This window comes from Cibotium barometz, chromosome 7 (genome assembly GCF_041138505.1).
Source record: "Cibotium barometz isolate CiBa-2024 chromosome 7, ASM4113850v1, whole genome shotgun sequence".
NCBI lineage: Eukaryota > Viridiplantae > Streptophyta > Polypodiopsida > Cyatheales > Cibotiaceae > Cibotium > Cibotium barometz.
The window spans coordinates 38,297,994-38,311,543 of NC_141052.1; the positions used below are offsets into that span (position 1 = coordinate 38,297,994).

The 13,550-nt window shown below is 40.6% G+C and overlaps 1 protein-coding gene across 2 annotated transcripts; it reads right to left on the reverse strand.

Annotated features, from left to right (window-relative positions):
- Positions 1–1,074: 1,074 nt before the first annotated feature.
- Positions 1,075–3,958, reverse strand: LOC147636966 (uncharacterized). Of its 2 annotated transcripts, none has more exons than XM_086800555.1 (2): positions 1,618–3,958; positions 1,075–1,423 (listed from the first exon to the last, which is right to left on the reverse strand). In XM_086800555.1, exon 1 carries the CDS (start codon positions 3,720–3,722, stop codon positions 1,644–1,646), a length of 2,079 nt encoding a protein of 692 aa, XP_086656681.1. In that variant the 5' UTR covers positions 3,723–3,958; the 3' UTR covers positions 1,075–1,423; positions 1,618–1,643. The 2 variants fall into 2 exon arrangements, with proteins under 2 accessions (XP_086656681.1, XP_086656680.1); XM_086800554.1 differs by having other exon boundaries at positions 1,075–1,491.
- Between the last annotated feature and the right edge of the window lie 9,592 nt (positions 3,959–13,550).

Below are 13,550 nucleotides of genomic sequence, written 5' to 3' on the forward strand. Positions count from 1 at the left end.
ACTACTGTCTCTGTACCCGCTAACAGTACCTAGCTACTATTGCCTCTGTACCCGCCAACAATACCTGGCTACTTTTGCTTATGTACCCACCTTCAAGACTATAGCCGCCTTTGTCTACTGTCCCCGACAGAACTAGTTGCTGCTGCAACCTCTGTTTCTTCTTTCGACTGTCCTCTTGATGTTGTCTACATCGATCCCAAGACCGCATTAAAGGGAACAGTCTCATCTCCCTTAGATCCTAATCTGAATCTCAATCAGATACTTATTTCAATAATTCAAATTCAGATAAGATTAAATTTAAATATTATTTCTCTAAGTCTTATGTAGAAAATCATAACCATCGCTTTCCTTCACCATGGAAACGCACTAGGACAATGATCTTTCCCCGTAAATACTTTGGCCACGCCCTCACATTCTAAGGAGCCAATGAAAGTCAATTGGTTTGAAGAAAGCTGGGAACAAAGCTTACTTGCGAACACCAAGTATCACACCCTACTAGGTGTTGGTACGGACATGCCTATTGGTGCACGGTCCCAAAAGACCAATAAGGAACGAATGTTCACCCAGTGAAGGTAAGAGACTGCCTGTGATTTGGTCTACTCCAACAACCTATTCTTCATCGACAGAAATCTTATTGTTTTCAGTTGTATTCACTCCATGTTATGAAAAAATCTAACCTTAGGACCCTTGAACACTTGTACATATAAATACTCCAAGAAATACAAACTGTATTGAAAAGAGAGACGACCCTTTCGGTGTCAAGTATTCTTTGTCATTTCCAATTTTAATGTTGCAAGTATTGTTCCATTGTTTGTATTGGTTAAGTGATCTAATAATGTAAATTTTATCTTTTGATTTGTAGGCCTCCCGTAGGGAATGGTTACACTAGTTTGTACATGATAATCCCATTGCTTACAACACCATGCATAATTCAGTGGACAATGCTAGGTTTACAATCCTCCTAACATGCATTCATTTCCACTGCTTACAACACCATGCATAATTCAGTCGACAATGCTAGGTTTACAATCCTCCTAACATGCATTCATTTCATTACCATTCACTTCATACACATTATAATAACTCACTTCATCATTCACAGGTAACTTGGTGACAAGATTACAGAATAACTTTTTATGCCAACATCCAAGGTGAACACACAACTTGCTTTTTTGGACAGGATTTACAGTTACATTGGTACCAAAATTGTGCATGAACCTAGAAGGTGAACACAAGACCTGCTTGCAAAATATCATGACAAGCATCTGCTTCCCAGTCTTAGAGACCTCCAAAATGCTTTTCATTCTCTGTCGGAGTTATTCCTTGTGATCTAAGGCAATGCTTTTCATTCACAAATTTCTCCTTGTGATCCAAGACTGCTTTTTATTCTGTCACATGTTGCTCCTTGTGATCCAAGTCAATGCTTGTAAAAGGAAAGACACAAGTATTTTTCTTTCGGTTTTCACACCCCTCCAGCATGCTACTCACTGTCTGTCATGTGATTCAAGAAAATGCTTATGATAACGAAAGAGGCCAGTCTGTTGCATTCTGGTACAGACTCAAAAAAGTTCATTTGCATTGACTAAACAAAAAGGACATAATTGACTGGTTGCTTACCATTCAGATTGTCAGTGATCTCCATTTCAGTCCACCACCTTAAGCTCCTCGTAGAGTTCCCCTGACAAGGCCTTCATCATCACCTCCTTTGGATCAATGGTTTGCTTCACCTTGTTCTGATCTTGATCATCTGCTGGCACCTGCAATGGCTCATCATCATCTCCCAGAAAGACCTTGAGCAGATTCTTGGAAAAACCTGATACAAGTGCCACACCCTTCTGACTGGACAACACTGGAGTGCTCTCACTGTCCCGCAGGTTCCAAAAGACAATCTCCGGGGGCTCATCATATCCTGCTTCCTCGTACATTTTGGTAATCATCTTGTAGTCAGTCTCCCATGGGTTCACCGACGCTTGATCAAACTCCATGTCACTGAATACAAACAGCCTCTTGATCATCTTCTCCCGTGGAAGCTCCGAGGCTTGGGCAAGATCCAACAAAATGTGAAACACCTTCTGAAAATCAGTATTCATATTCCAATTCATTCGCCTGGTAAACATGTAGCGTTCTGCAAGAGTTTCTCCCTCAATCAAATGGATTTCAGGGGTTCTGCTGAAAGTGCACAGATGATTTTTCCATGGCTCCGCACTGAGCTCTGCAACAAGCAACCCGAGAGCAATGCAGACCTCCATGGGTGTGCCCAACATGCTTCCTGAGACATCACAGACAGCCATGCTGCTGCTCAGTTTGCTTCCACTTTCCTTGAGATCACTGACCATGCGTTTCCACTGACCTTCTGCAAGAGAACCCTGTGGCTTCCCCTTCCCCTGCACAGCATCTTTAACAACCTTGTGGGGAAGCAAAGCCCCTGCAGCAACCTTCTTCTTCCCAGCAGCTACATTTTCAAGAAACTTCAAGTACCGATCCTTGTCATGCTTAATGAAATGATCCACATAATTCTTCATTGCAACAGATGGAACACGCTCATATGGCAGGATCCCCCATTTGTTTGCACTCATGTATATCTCCGGGACCTGCAGGGCTTGTCGGAGAGGGACCAGAAACTCTTTCCTCATCTTGTCTGCTATGGCAACGGCATATTTGTCCTGGTCCAGATGTGGAAACTCGTCCCTGCTGAAGAGGCAGCGCGCTATGGCATCATGCAAACCAGTCCGCAGATCGTAGCTTCTCTGCGCAGAGGGGCACCATTTCGCAGCAAAACTAATGACGAATAAACTCTTGCTGTCGAGAGCCTTTTTGTCTTCCTGAAGCTGCTTGGCGAAGATCTCCGCTACGGCATCGCGCAGAGCTGCCAGGTCTGGATTCTCCTTGTACTTGCTGTTGGCTCTGGAAGCCATGGCTTCTCGTTTCTGCCTTCGAAGGAGAGAAGCCTTCTCCTTCTCCGCTTTGTCCCGCTCCAAAGAGGCAGCAATCCTGATCTCTCTGTCTTGAAGGACCCCGGCTGCCTTTGCCTGTCTTGCTGCTTCACCCTTTCTGCTCCAATACCCCTTCTCCTCTGTAGTACGAGGCCTTTTCCGTGCAGAAACTCCTTTACCAAAGATGGGCGATTTCTTCTTCTCTGCAGATTTGGCAGCTTCGACCTTGGCTGCATGCTCTTCCTTCTCCTGCAACCTCTTCTCCGTCTCCTCTGACCCTTCGACTTCCCGCAGCACTATTTCCAACAAATCTTTGAAGTAGCCAAACTTTGCAACCAGGTGCAGATTGGCGAGGAGAGATTTCGGATGATGCTGCTGAAGCCAGCAGGCACAGGTGTAGAAGGCATCTTTGTTGGCTTTGCCTGTGCCCCGGACGCCACGAAGGTGAAAGACGAGCTTGAGAGCTGTGAGGGGGTCATGGCGCCATGCCTGCAGAAGGAGAGAGACGATCTTGGATGACGGTGTATCGGGGACGATCTGAAAGAAGAAATCAATGCAAGGATCGGAGGAAGAAGAGAACGTAGCGGATTCGTTCTCTGTGAGGGAAAGCAAGGAAGGGTCAAAGGCGGCCATGATAGATGCTCTGTGAAGAGAGAGGGCGTGGTGGTATAGAGATGAAGGGAACGGAGGGTTTTGCTTTATCTTCCTGGCTATGGAGGAGGGTTTTAAACTTCCTGGCTGTAGAGCTTCAAAAGCACCGTGCAGCGCACCCCACGCTAATCGGTGCATGGAGGGTTTGGTGGTATAGAGACGAGGGTTCTGCTGGCTATGGAGGAGGGTTTTAAACTTCCTGGCTGTAGAGCTTCAAAAGCACCGTGCAGCGCACTCCACGCTAATCGTTGCATGGAGGGTTTGGTGGTATAGAGACGAGGGTTCTGCTGGCTATGGAGGAGGGTTTTAAACTTCCTGGCTGTAGAGCTTCAAAAGCACCGTGCAGCGCACTCCACGCTAATCGGTGCATCCCTGTGGGTGGGGGGCGGGCGGGCCTCGGGGGTGTGAAAAAGGTCGCACGACTCAGTTCACATGGAAGCAAATGTTGACAAAGAAAAGACTTACTGGTAGTTAGTCTATCTAGTCACTTTAATTTGTAAGTGTGCATTAATTTCTAAGTGTGAAATCATCAAGTGTGAATAGCATCAAGGTGTCAGGATTAAGGAAATTGAAGGCGGGGGAAGCAACGATTAAGCAAGACTAGAAGCAATGATAAGTAACAACTAAGAGCTAAAATGATCTAAACAAAAACACGATTATTAATTATTGCATGATATTGTTTATTAATCAATTATTGCATATCAAAGAAAACTTTTTTCGACATTTTATTACGGAAATTGACTATAAGGTACGCAAAGAAAGAGCAGGGAAGTGCAAGAAGTTTTATTGATGGAGAAAAACTTTTGTACATAGGACACACATTTTTTATTTACAACACAAAGCGGTAAAACGACTGCACTACAGAAAAGCCTCGCCGGCTGAGGTCATGCCTTGGAGGAACGGATATGAATTCTTCCCCTTCGCTCACAGCTTTGAGGAATTCAACGGCCCTTTCCTCGGATGAGTTGATGTAGGGCTCGTTGGGGTCAACGTCAAGTGGACTTTCTTCAAGAAAGATAGGATTGGCCGGAGCATCGGGTTTCTCACTGGAGATGTCGGTAGGTTGCTGCTCCAAATGCTCATCTCCATGGTCAGCTTGCTCATCTTTGCCTTGATTTTCATTCAGAAAGTACCTGGCTGCTTCCCCCTTTATGTAGTGATCGTGGAAGAAGACTTTCCTGATATCAGAGATGTCAACCAAATATGGAGTTTTGAGACACTTCCAAACAACTCTAGCTCTAGCAGAGTCCATGCCATTCCCGGTTTTAGGAATTATCCACTTTGCACTAGGGAAGGATTTTTCCACTTCTCATCATCTTCAAGAGTGTGACGCCGAGAGTTACAGACCATTTATTGAGAATATAGTTCTCCATGTACACGAACGAAAGCTCGTTCAAACACATTGACGGGTGTGTGAGGCATACACGGTTTTTGAGGTCTCCCTGGCCGAACTGTGCATAGGGTGTCCTTCCTTCCGTAGACACGTTATGAGCATGAAAATGAAAGTGAGGTTTGTGCAGGTCCTTCAAACAGTAACCCACCATTCCCTCAAAAGTGTGCATTTTTATCTGGCAAAGCACGCAGCACATGACAATTGCTCCTGCGGGCTTGCTGACATTCCACATGAGGTGCTGCTTCACACACTTGCCAACAGCAAATGATAGAAGTAGAGAGAATACAGGCAACCATCTGGAAGTGCAAATGGTGAAGTGTTCGACCTCTTTCGAGGGAGAAAAGTGCTTGTGTGCACTGCTGTCGAGAGAACTCGGCCAGGTTCTCCCACAAGGAAGTGTCGACGTCGGTGTTGCCGACGTCGATGGTCATAGACACCTCGAGCATCTTCAGATTCCCACAAGTCGGGAACTTCGGGCGGTCGGACGACCAATATAGGAAATGGATAAGTCCTGTATCTTCTTTCTCTTCGTCGTGTCGCTGCTGCCTGTCATGCACATGCACACAGAGTCAAAGATCGAATGTACAGATATAAAATGAGATACGAAACAACACGCAAAGAACACGTGAAGAACGTGCTCTGCATTTGGCACCCTTGAGATTTTGCAAACTAGCCGAGCCTTCGGGCGGTGTGAGGATGCGAGGAGGAATATTTTCCTTGTTCGCCTCACATAACGTGGCTTTACAATGAACAGAGTTGACAGTCGGAGGCATGGAGGGCACAGAAACACTAGCAGGTGTGAAAACCGAGGGTAGCGAAGAGACGACAATACATGCAGGATCAGAGTCCACTTTTTTACGAAGACACTTGGACTGACCCATGATAGCAGAGCACTTAGACATAGCGCAAATGCCATGGAGATAGGCCACACATAGAAGCAGTAGATATAGCTTACATAAAGGCACCAAAGATAGGCCACGCATAGAAGCAGTAGATATAGCTTACATAAAGGCACCAAAGATAGCAACGTCATACCATGCTGCAATAAGAAGATGAATCCCGAAGAGAAGTGAAGGGCGTGCACACTTGGTTAAAGCATCCGGAAAAATCCACAGGACTAGAAAGTGCATCGAAAACAGGAATCCCGACGAGATACAACGACCATGCACGCCTACTCCAGGCATCCAGAGAAGTCTGACCACATGCATATACCTATCACGCACACGAAGAGACATGAAGGGCATCTGAAAAAATCCAGAGGAGCAGGAATCGCGACGACATGCAAACAGCATGCACGCCTCCTCCGGGCATCGAGAGAAGTCTGACATCAGGAATATAATACTGAATATAATACAGTGTGAGCTCATGCACTGCATGTGCTGACACGTGTTCAAAAAGCATGCACCAACACGTGTCAGCATAATGCTGCATGCTATGCTACGTCCTCTTCTTTTATGCCATATACACTCTCACCATTATTTGCCTAAGGTCCTCCCTATTGTGTTTAATTAATTATTGAATGACGAAAACAATATTAATGGGACATATTGGGTAGTATTGGAATTAGTTCTACACCTGCGCATTGCTGCGGCGCTCGGCCCACCCTTACACTTCTACCACGTGGCTAGAGAGAGGAGATACAATTTTCTACCACATGAGTGTAGCTTCCAAAATAGTGTGAATAATAGAGTAGAGATATACACCAGAACATATGCACACAAATGTGTTGTTCATGTTCGATGGATGTTTTTCCTTGAAAGGTTCATGAAAACCTTAAGACAAAGAGCAAATTTCATGTGTTTACTCAAAAAGTCATAATCCTCTACTTGCTGGGAAATGACTCCTATTTATAACTGCTCGGATTACAACTTCTAGACCCTTCCTTCCTATGGCTGACAATTGCTCGTTATACTCACTCAAACTTGTTACAAAAGTTGATTGGACTTGACTATTCTATGACCTACTGACCTACTTCTACCCTTATATTCACCCTATTCGTAGTAGAAATTACACTTAGACTTGATTGTCTTGTTAGGGCCTTGCTCTACTTGACAAGTGGTATGAGACGTTTCACCTTGGCTACTAAGTTTATCTTCTTTTGCATCCACTTCTTGTCTTTCTGTTGGTTCTGCGTCAAACCCTAGCTTTCTTTTTACCGATGTCCTCATTGGTTACTTTTGTTTCGCTAGTGTTCTCACTGGTTGCTTCTGTTTCCTACATGATTTTTTATCTTTTTGATACAATTCTTAGAAAATGTTGTGTGTTTCCTCTTGTATTGTATCTTCCAAACTGTTGATGCCTTCACAAAAACTCATTCTCCTAAATCCGAATTTTGTTCTATTCTGTCCAATAAATCTTACAACTTTTAATTATGTTGTTTAATCTCTTTTCCAATAAAATCATGCATGCTTTAATTTTTTTCTTTAGCACCTTGAGTTCTTCAGCCTTCTATGGCTTCTTTCTTGTTCTTTTTAGTCTAGTGGTGATGTGTCTAGAGCTGTCTTTGCATGTCAATAGTTTGCTCGTGGTGATTTCTAAGCTTCTAGGATTAGTTTCTCTTTCTCTCTCTAAGCAGTTAAACTTGAAACTCTTTTTGTGCCAAGCGTCAAGCAAGAGTGTTTTTGTTCTTGCCTTAATTCTTTATCATATTTCACTCACTTCTTGGCCTTCAGAACTTGCGCTTACTTGGTAATGTGAATTTTATCTTAGGATATCATACCATAGTTCCTAATTCAAAAGTGTTGCTAAACTTATAGTAAGGAAAACTCCCTAGGTTTTTCAATTCATCATTGGAGTTCCTATTCATTTTTTTATTGTTGTACTTCCTTTTGTTAATTGTCATGCTTTGCCTTTTGGCTTTTTAGATTGTTTTGCTTTGTTTTGCCTTGCATCTTGTTTCTTTCCTTCCATTTCCTTCTCTCCTATTCTTTCTCTTGACTTTTCCTCTTTCTTTCCTTCATCTTGCTCTCTTGCTTTTGTGGATATGCATGCCTTAGTTTTGTCTTATTGATGGTTTTGTGGCTTCTTTTTGTGATGTCGGCTACTTGACTACTCTGATTTCTTCTCTTCTAGCTTTGTTCCAAGATTCTATTCTCTAGAGTTATTTGTTGCTTTGGTTTCGAGCTTGAATTGCTCACTCGATAGATGTCTTCTTACAACATAGATCCAGAGCTTTTGATCATAGTCCAACTTATCTAGGTTTAAGATATAAACATGATTGTAAAAGAGCATTAGATTAGAAGTGGAAAAAATATGACTTCTTTTATCTTTTAAGTTTACAATCTTAAGCTTTTTAGCCACTTAACCAACCTATATAAACATGGTTACACTCATAACAGGTGTGTTCGAGCTTGAATTGCTCACTCGATAGATGTCTTCTTACAACATAGATCCAAAGCTTTTTATCATAGTCCAACTTATCTAGGTTTAAGATATAAACATGATTGTAAAAGAGCATTAGATTAGAAGTGGAAAAAATATGACTTCTTTTATCTTTTAAGTTTACAATCTTAAGCTTTTTAGCCACTTAACCAACCTATATAAACATGGTTACACTCATAACAGGTGTGTTCCAGCCACCACTGCAACCTGGACCACACGTGCTACCATAGAAGGACTTGGGCTCTTTTTAGAGGACACTCTCTCAAGAAATGTTTGCATGTTAAGACATGTTCCTATGTATCGGCCAGTTAAATAACCATGTTGTTTTGTGCATTATATGTAAGCATTGATCACATCTGTAACACATGCATCATACAACGAAATCTTTTTACTACCTCCTTCTCCAGCTAGCCAGCTTGCATGAACACTCTCTGACAAGTTTGTGTTAGGTTTTTGAGCCCTCTCCCATGGACTTAATTCTTTTTGCACGGTAAAATTTTTATTAAGAAAAACAATATTTTCACAAATTTATTAAGCTAATGAAAATACCTTAGTCAGAACAAGTCCTCAAACTTACATTAGGATTTAGATTCCCCCAATGTGTTATTCTCTGTTCCCACCCCATCGAAACCATCTCTCCAAAGGCTGAATATTCTCCTGTGCAACATTTCCATCCCTCCACCATCTCCTAATTCTTTCTACTTGTTATGATGCCATATCAATAGAAGGTGATTTTTGCCACAACTCACACATATCAAGATGCAATTGCAATACTTCCTTTCTAACAAGTCTCTTAGAGTGTTTTGCAAACTTTGCTCCCAGTGGAAAAGACAAGATCTTTCTCTTCCAACCAATACATTATCAAGTCCTCCATTAAACACCATTCTTATTGCTTTCCAATTTGAACCTGCCTCATCTGCCATAAAGCCTACAAAGTCTGCTAGTGGATAACCCTGTTGCTTCATCACCTCGTTTAGACTATTCCAAAATAGGATTTGACTATTAGCATCTTCCTCTTTTGTCTCACAAATAGCAATTACCATCAATCCTTTCAAAAAGCTAAAATAACAATGACACTTACACATATTACAAATTGAAAAAAGAGCATACTTATTGATATACATTGCAAAGCAGAATATTCTACCTGGGATTATACTGAATAGGACATTGTTTCCCATCCATCAATTCTATGAGTGTGGTTCAAATGAACCCATGCTGCACATAAATCTCCTTGTTTTGTTTGACTCATGCGATTAACCAAATCAACACCTGATCCAGGGCCCTTAGTGGACATTTTAAAAAGAAAACATTTTCCGTCCTGTCTCCTACTTAACCGGGGAAGCGACTGCCGTGGAAGAAAGGAAACATGCACTTCTTTTTCAATTGTAATATATTATCATATCCATCTCCAATCACTGACTTGTAACCTCTTCTCACATGCTATAATTCTTTTAAACCTACATATAAACAACTTAAATTAGGTAAAAGTACACCATACATGGATTACAATGCTAGTACTATATTAACACTAGTAGCACACCTTTGATTTTGCACAAGAGGAATCATTTCTTCTAACATGTTACTCAGTTTTGTCTCCCCCATTTCACCATTTTCTTTGCCTACTATCACATCAACAAGAAACTGTCTAGCAACAATCATTTGTACTCTTCTTGGGCCATTGTTCATGTCCACTCACAACACTAATGAAACCAATTTTCTTATTCTTGCTATTGCAACCTTAGAGGTTCCAGGCTGTACCTCATGTGATTGGTCACCGATGTGCACCATCAATACACCATGGAACTGCAAGGCTCTTTACAAAAGATATTTTTTTAACAATAATGACATGTAATGCTATTCCTCTCATCCTCATAGAGTAGGCCTTTGCTAACTTGTTTATCCAAATATCCATGGAAGTAAGAATCATTAAACTTTTTATTATTAATGAAATAAGGACATGTGATCCTATGGCACTCTAGTGAACCCAAGAAATAACTTAGACGTATAGTGCAATCTACTAACATATTAGTTCTATGTGGTCTTGTCCACAAATGACCAGCAAAATTTTGCTCCATTCCTTCCATTCTCTTGAACTCGTTATAGGTTGGAGGCAATTCAAATGTTATATGTTCATCGTAGAACATGGAAGCTCTTTCACTTGCTTAATATTTTCATAATTCTGTATCATACTCTTTAAGTGAGAACCTCTTGGATTCTCCAAAATCCATGACAGAACTGACTTAGGTAACTTTTTTTGCTTCTCCTCTTCACTAGACTCAAGATTCACAAAAGCAAGATTCACAAAAGCATGTTTGGTAGCTTCTGTTGGAGGTCCTTCAAGATTAATGCCATCATTCAATAGTCCTCCTTTTGAGTGACCCTGCAAATAATCATTGATGGCTTGATGATTCTTGCTACAATCATCATTGGTATTGCTATCTGAAATATACAAAGAAGTCGTGCAATGCACCATAACATACTTAGTTGACAATGAGGAGTCCAACATAAAGCACTCATGCCCCTCAACATCCCACTGAGAAGGGGTTTCCACATCCATACACTCTTGACCAACTTGAATAACCGCCTTCAGAGAAACAAACTTGTGAGATAGAGGCTAACCAGAGTTTCATTCCTATCCTCCATGTTATTGAAGCTTCATGAGCCCCATAGCACTCCCGGAGAGATACAAGCCTCAATCAACAGAGCACCAAGAACTAAGAAGAGGGGGTGGATGGTGGGTTGACAACCCTCCACAATCAATAAACCTACAATAGTAGTTTGAGGACCCCCCACATTCTCAAAAGTTATGGCTATGAGGGTGGCCTTTAAGAGATGTCATTTCACTTATTACTATGCATGGAGAATGTCAGTCTCAAAATTATCCCCAAGATTTGGTAAATCTAAGATATATTCTTCACATAACTGCAATAAATGCTTTCATTTATTCTCCACATATGCTACTTTATACCAAATGACATCCTTCTTTAAAAGTTAGAGTGATGTACACAGTTTAAATATCATAAATATATATGTACATATATAATATACTATAAATACATATATTATATATCTAATTTTGTGTGTGTGTGTGTGCGTGCCTGTATATATATTGTAAGCTGAATATATACCTATATACCTAATATATATACCTGTATACAAATAAAGCATACTTATATACAAATAAATTTATAAACTTACATAGTTACATACTTATATACTTATATATTTACATCTATCTACATATACATATACATATACCTACATATATCTACATATACTTACATACTCATATATAAGATTACACACTTACACACATACAAATATAACTGTACTTATCATAGCATTGCACACACCCCCAATTCATAGCAATGCAATCTAAAATGTTTTAAAAAAGATTTTTAATGTAATCTAAAATGTTGCTCTTGAGATTCAGAGTATGCAAACGGTTTGGTTGCTCTTTGCTATGGCCATTATGGCCATACTCTATGGTCACAATGGCCATAGAGTATGGCCAATAGCTGTGATATTTTTTTTGTTTTTTTATATGGAATATTTAATTAGTTTTTGGATATATATATATATATATTAGATTGCATAAATAAATATTATTGCAACTAAAATTTTTTTATCCAAAATTTAAAATAAATATTTGGATATATTTGTTTTTTCATATTACATAAAGAAATATTTGGATATATGGATAAAAAGATAAACCAAAAAATAACTGACATTTTGGAGAGAAAATATACATTGGGTTCATGAATGATGTTTTGGGTCAGTTTAATGTGACTCGAGGCTCAAAGCCTCCTTTGGTTCCTTTGTGTTGCTTGGTTGCAAATAGATGCAGTTAGAGTGGTAGTTAGTGATGCTTCATAGCTTGTTCCCTTGTTTGATATGGCTACGTACATGCAAACCATGGGCTCTTTTGTTGTGTCTCTCAAGGGCCGGCATGGCGAGACAAAATCAGTCACTTGAGAGATGATTGATGGTTGGGATCCTATTTGGCAAAGGCTTGATGAAGTGTTTGAGAGTCAACTCACAAAAGAGTGGGCAGATTTGCGAGGCAAGACCTTCTTTGTTTGGGATGGCAATCACCGATTGAAGACATGGATAAAAAGGATAGAAGAAGGTAAATCTTTTGGCATACATTTTTCATGATTTAGGTTTCTTTGTTTTCACTTATATTGCATGCTTGGTTGTTTCTTAATTCTATGTTTCTATCTTTGTTCATGAATTCCTTTTGTTTTTTTTGAAGTATACTATGAACGTGAAGAGTATCACGTGTGCGAGTGCGATGCCAATTTTTTGAGGTTGAGAAGAAAAAGGAGGACGAGCTTATACTTTCCCTCGACACAACTAACACGTAAGTTTGTATTTGGTATACTTGCGAGAAGTTGACTTTTCTTACACATGCATACAAATTAAATATAGAAAATCTCAAGAGTAACCGCTGCACCAAACTTGGGACAAGAGATATTTATGTTCCAAAAGTTTGGAATGGCTAATAAGGCAAGTATGATGGAGAAGTTGACCATAGAGAGCAGTGCTCATGGATGGAGATTGAAATAAAGTTTGAGGCTCGTCAAGCCCAAAACATTGTGCCTTGGTATTCCACTCCTTGCATATTAATATCGCAGCTTGTTTGGAAGGTACTCAATCTTTGATGTGATTTGTGTTTGTGCTTAATTGCTTCTCTTATCAAATCTCATTTGGCAATGTTGTACATGGGTTTGATTTTCATTTAGGGTAAATGGGAACAATTCCTTAAGGATGAGGAGAGTAAGCTTGTTGGTCGTGGGTTTAAGGGTGAGGAGTTGAAGAGGAAGATGGATGAGTCCATAAAGTCTTGTACCTGTAGTATGCATTGCTGCGCGTCTTTGTGAAACCGGATGATCCACGATGGACTCAGGGACCATAGTGGTAGGTACATATTTTTTCCCCCTCTTGCAAATCAAAAGGGATGGCTCACTCTCATCCCCATCCTCATCCTCTATAACCACCCTATTTATTTGGTTGGATGGCTCCTCAACATGGTTCTTCTCGTTCCCTTTGTTGGTATTCTTTGAAGTCTTTTTCCCAACTACTTGTGTCACCTCCTTGGTGGGTGGAGATGAGATACTGACATTCAAAATCACTTTGGGATTTTCTTGAAGAAAGCCTTCATGCAGACAAATAAAACAAATCAAGGACCA

What these genes read in the sequence shown, in the direction of transcription:
- LOC147636966 (XM_086800555.1), bottom strand. Translation starts at nt 3,722, where the DNA reads ATGCACCGATTAGCGTGGGGTGCGCTGCACGGTGCTTTTGAAGCTCTA.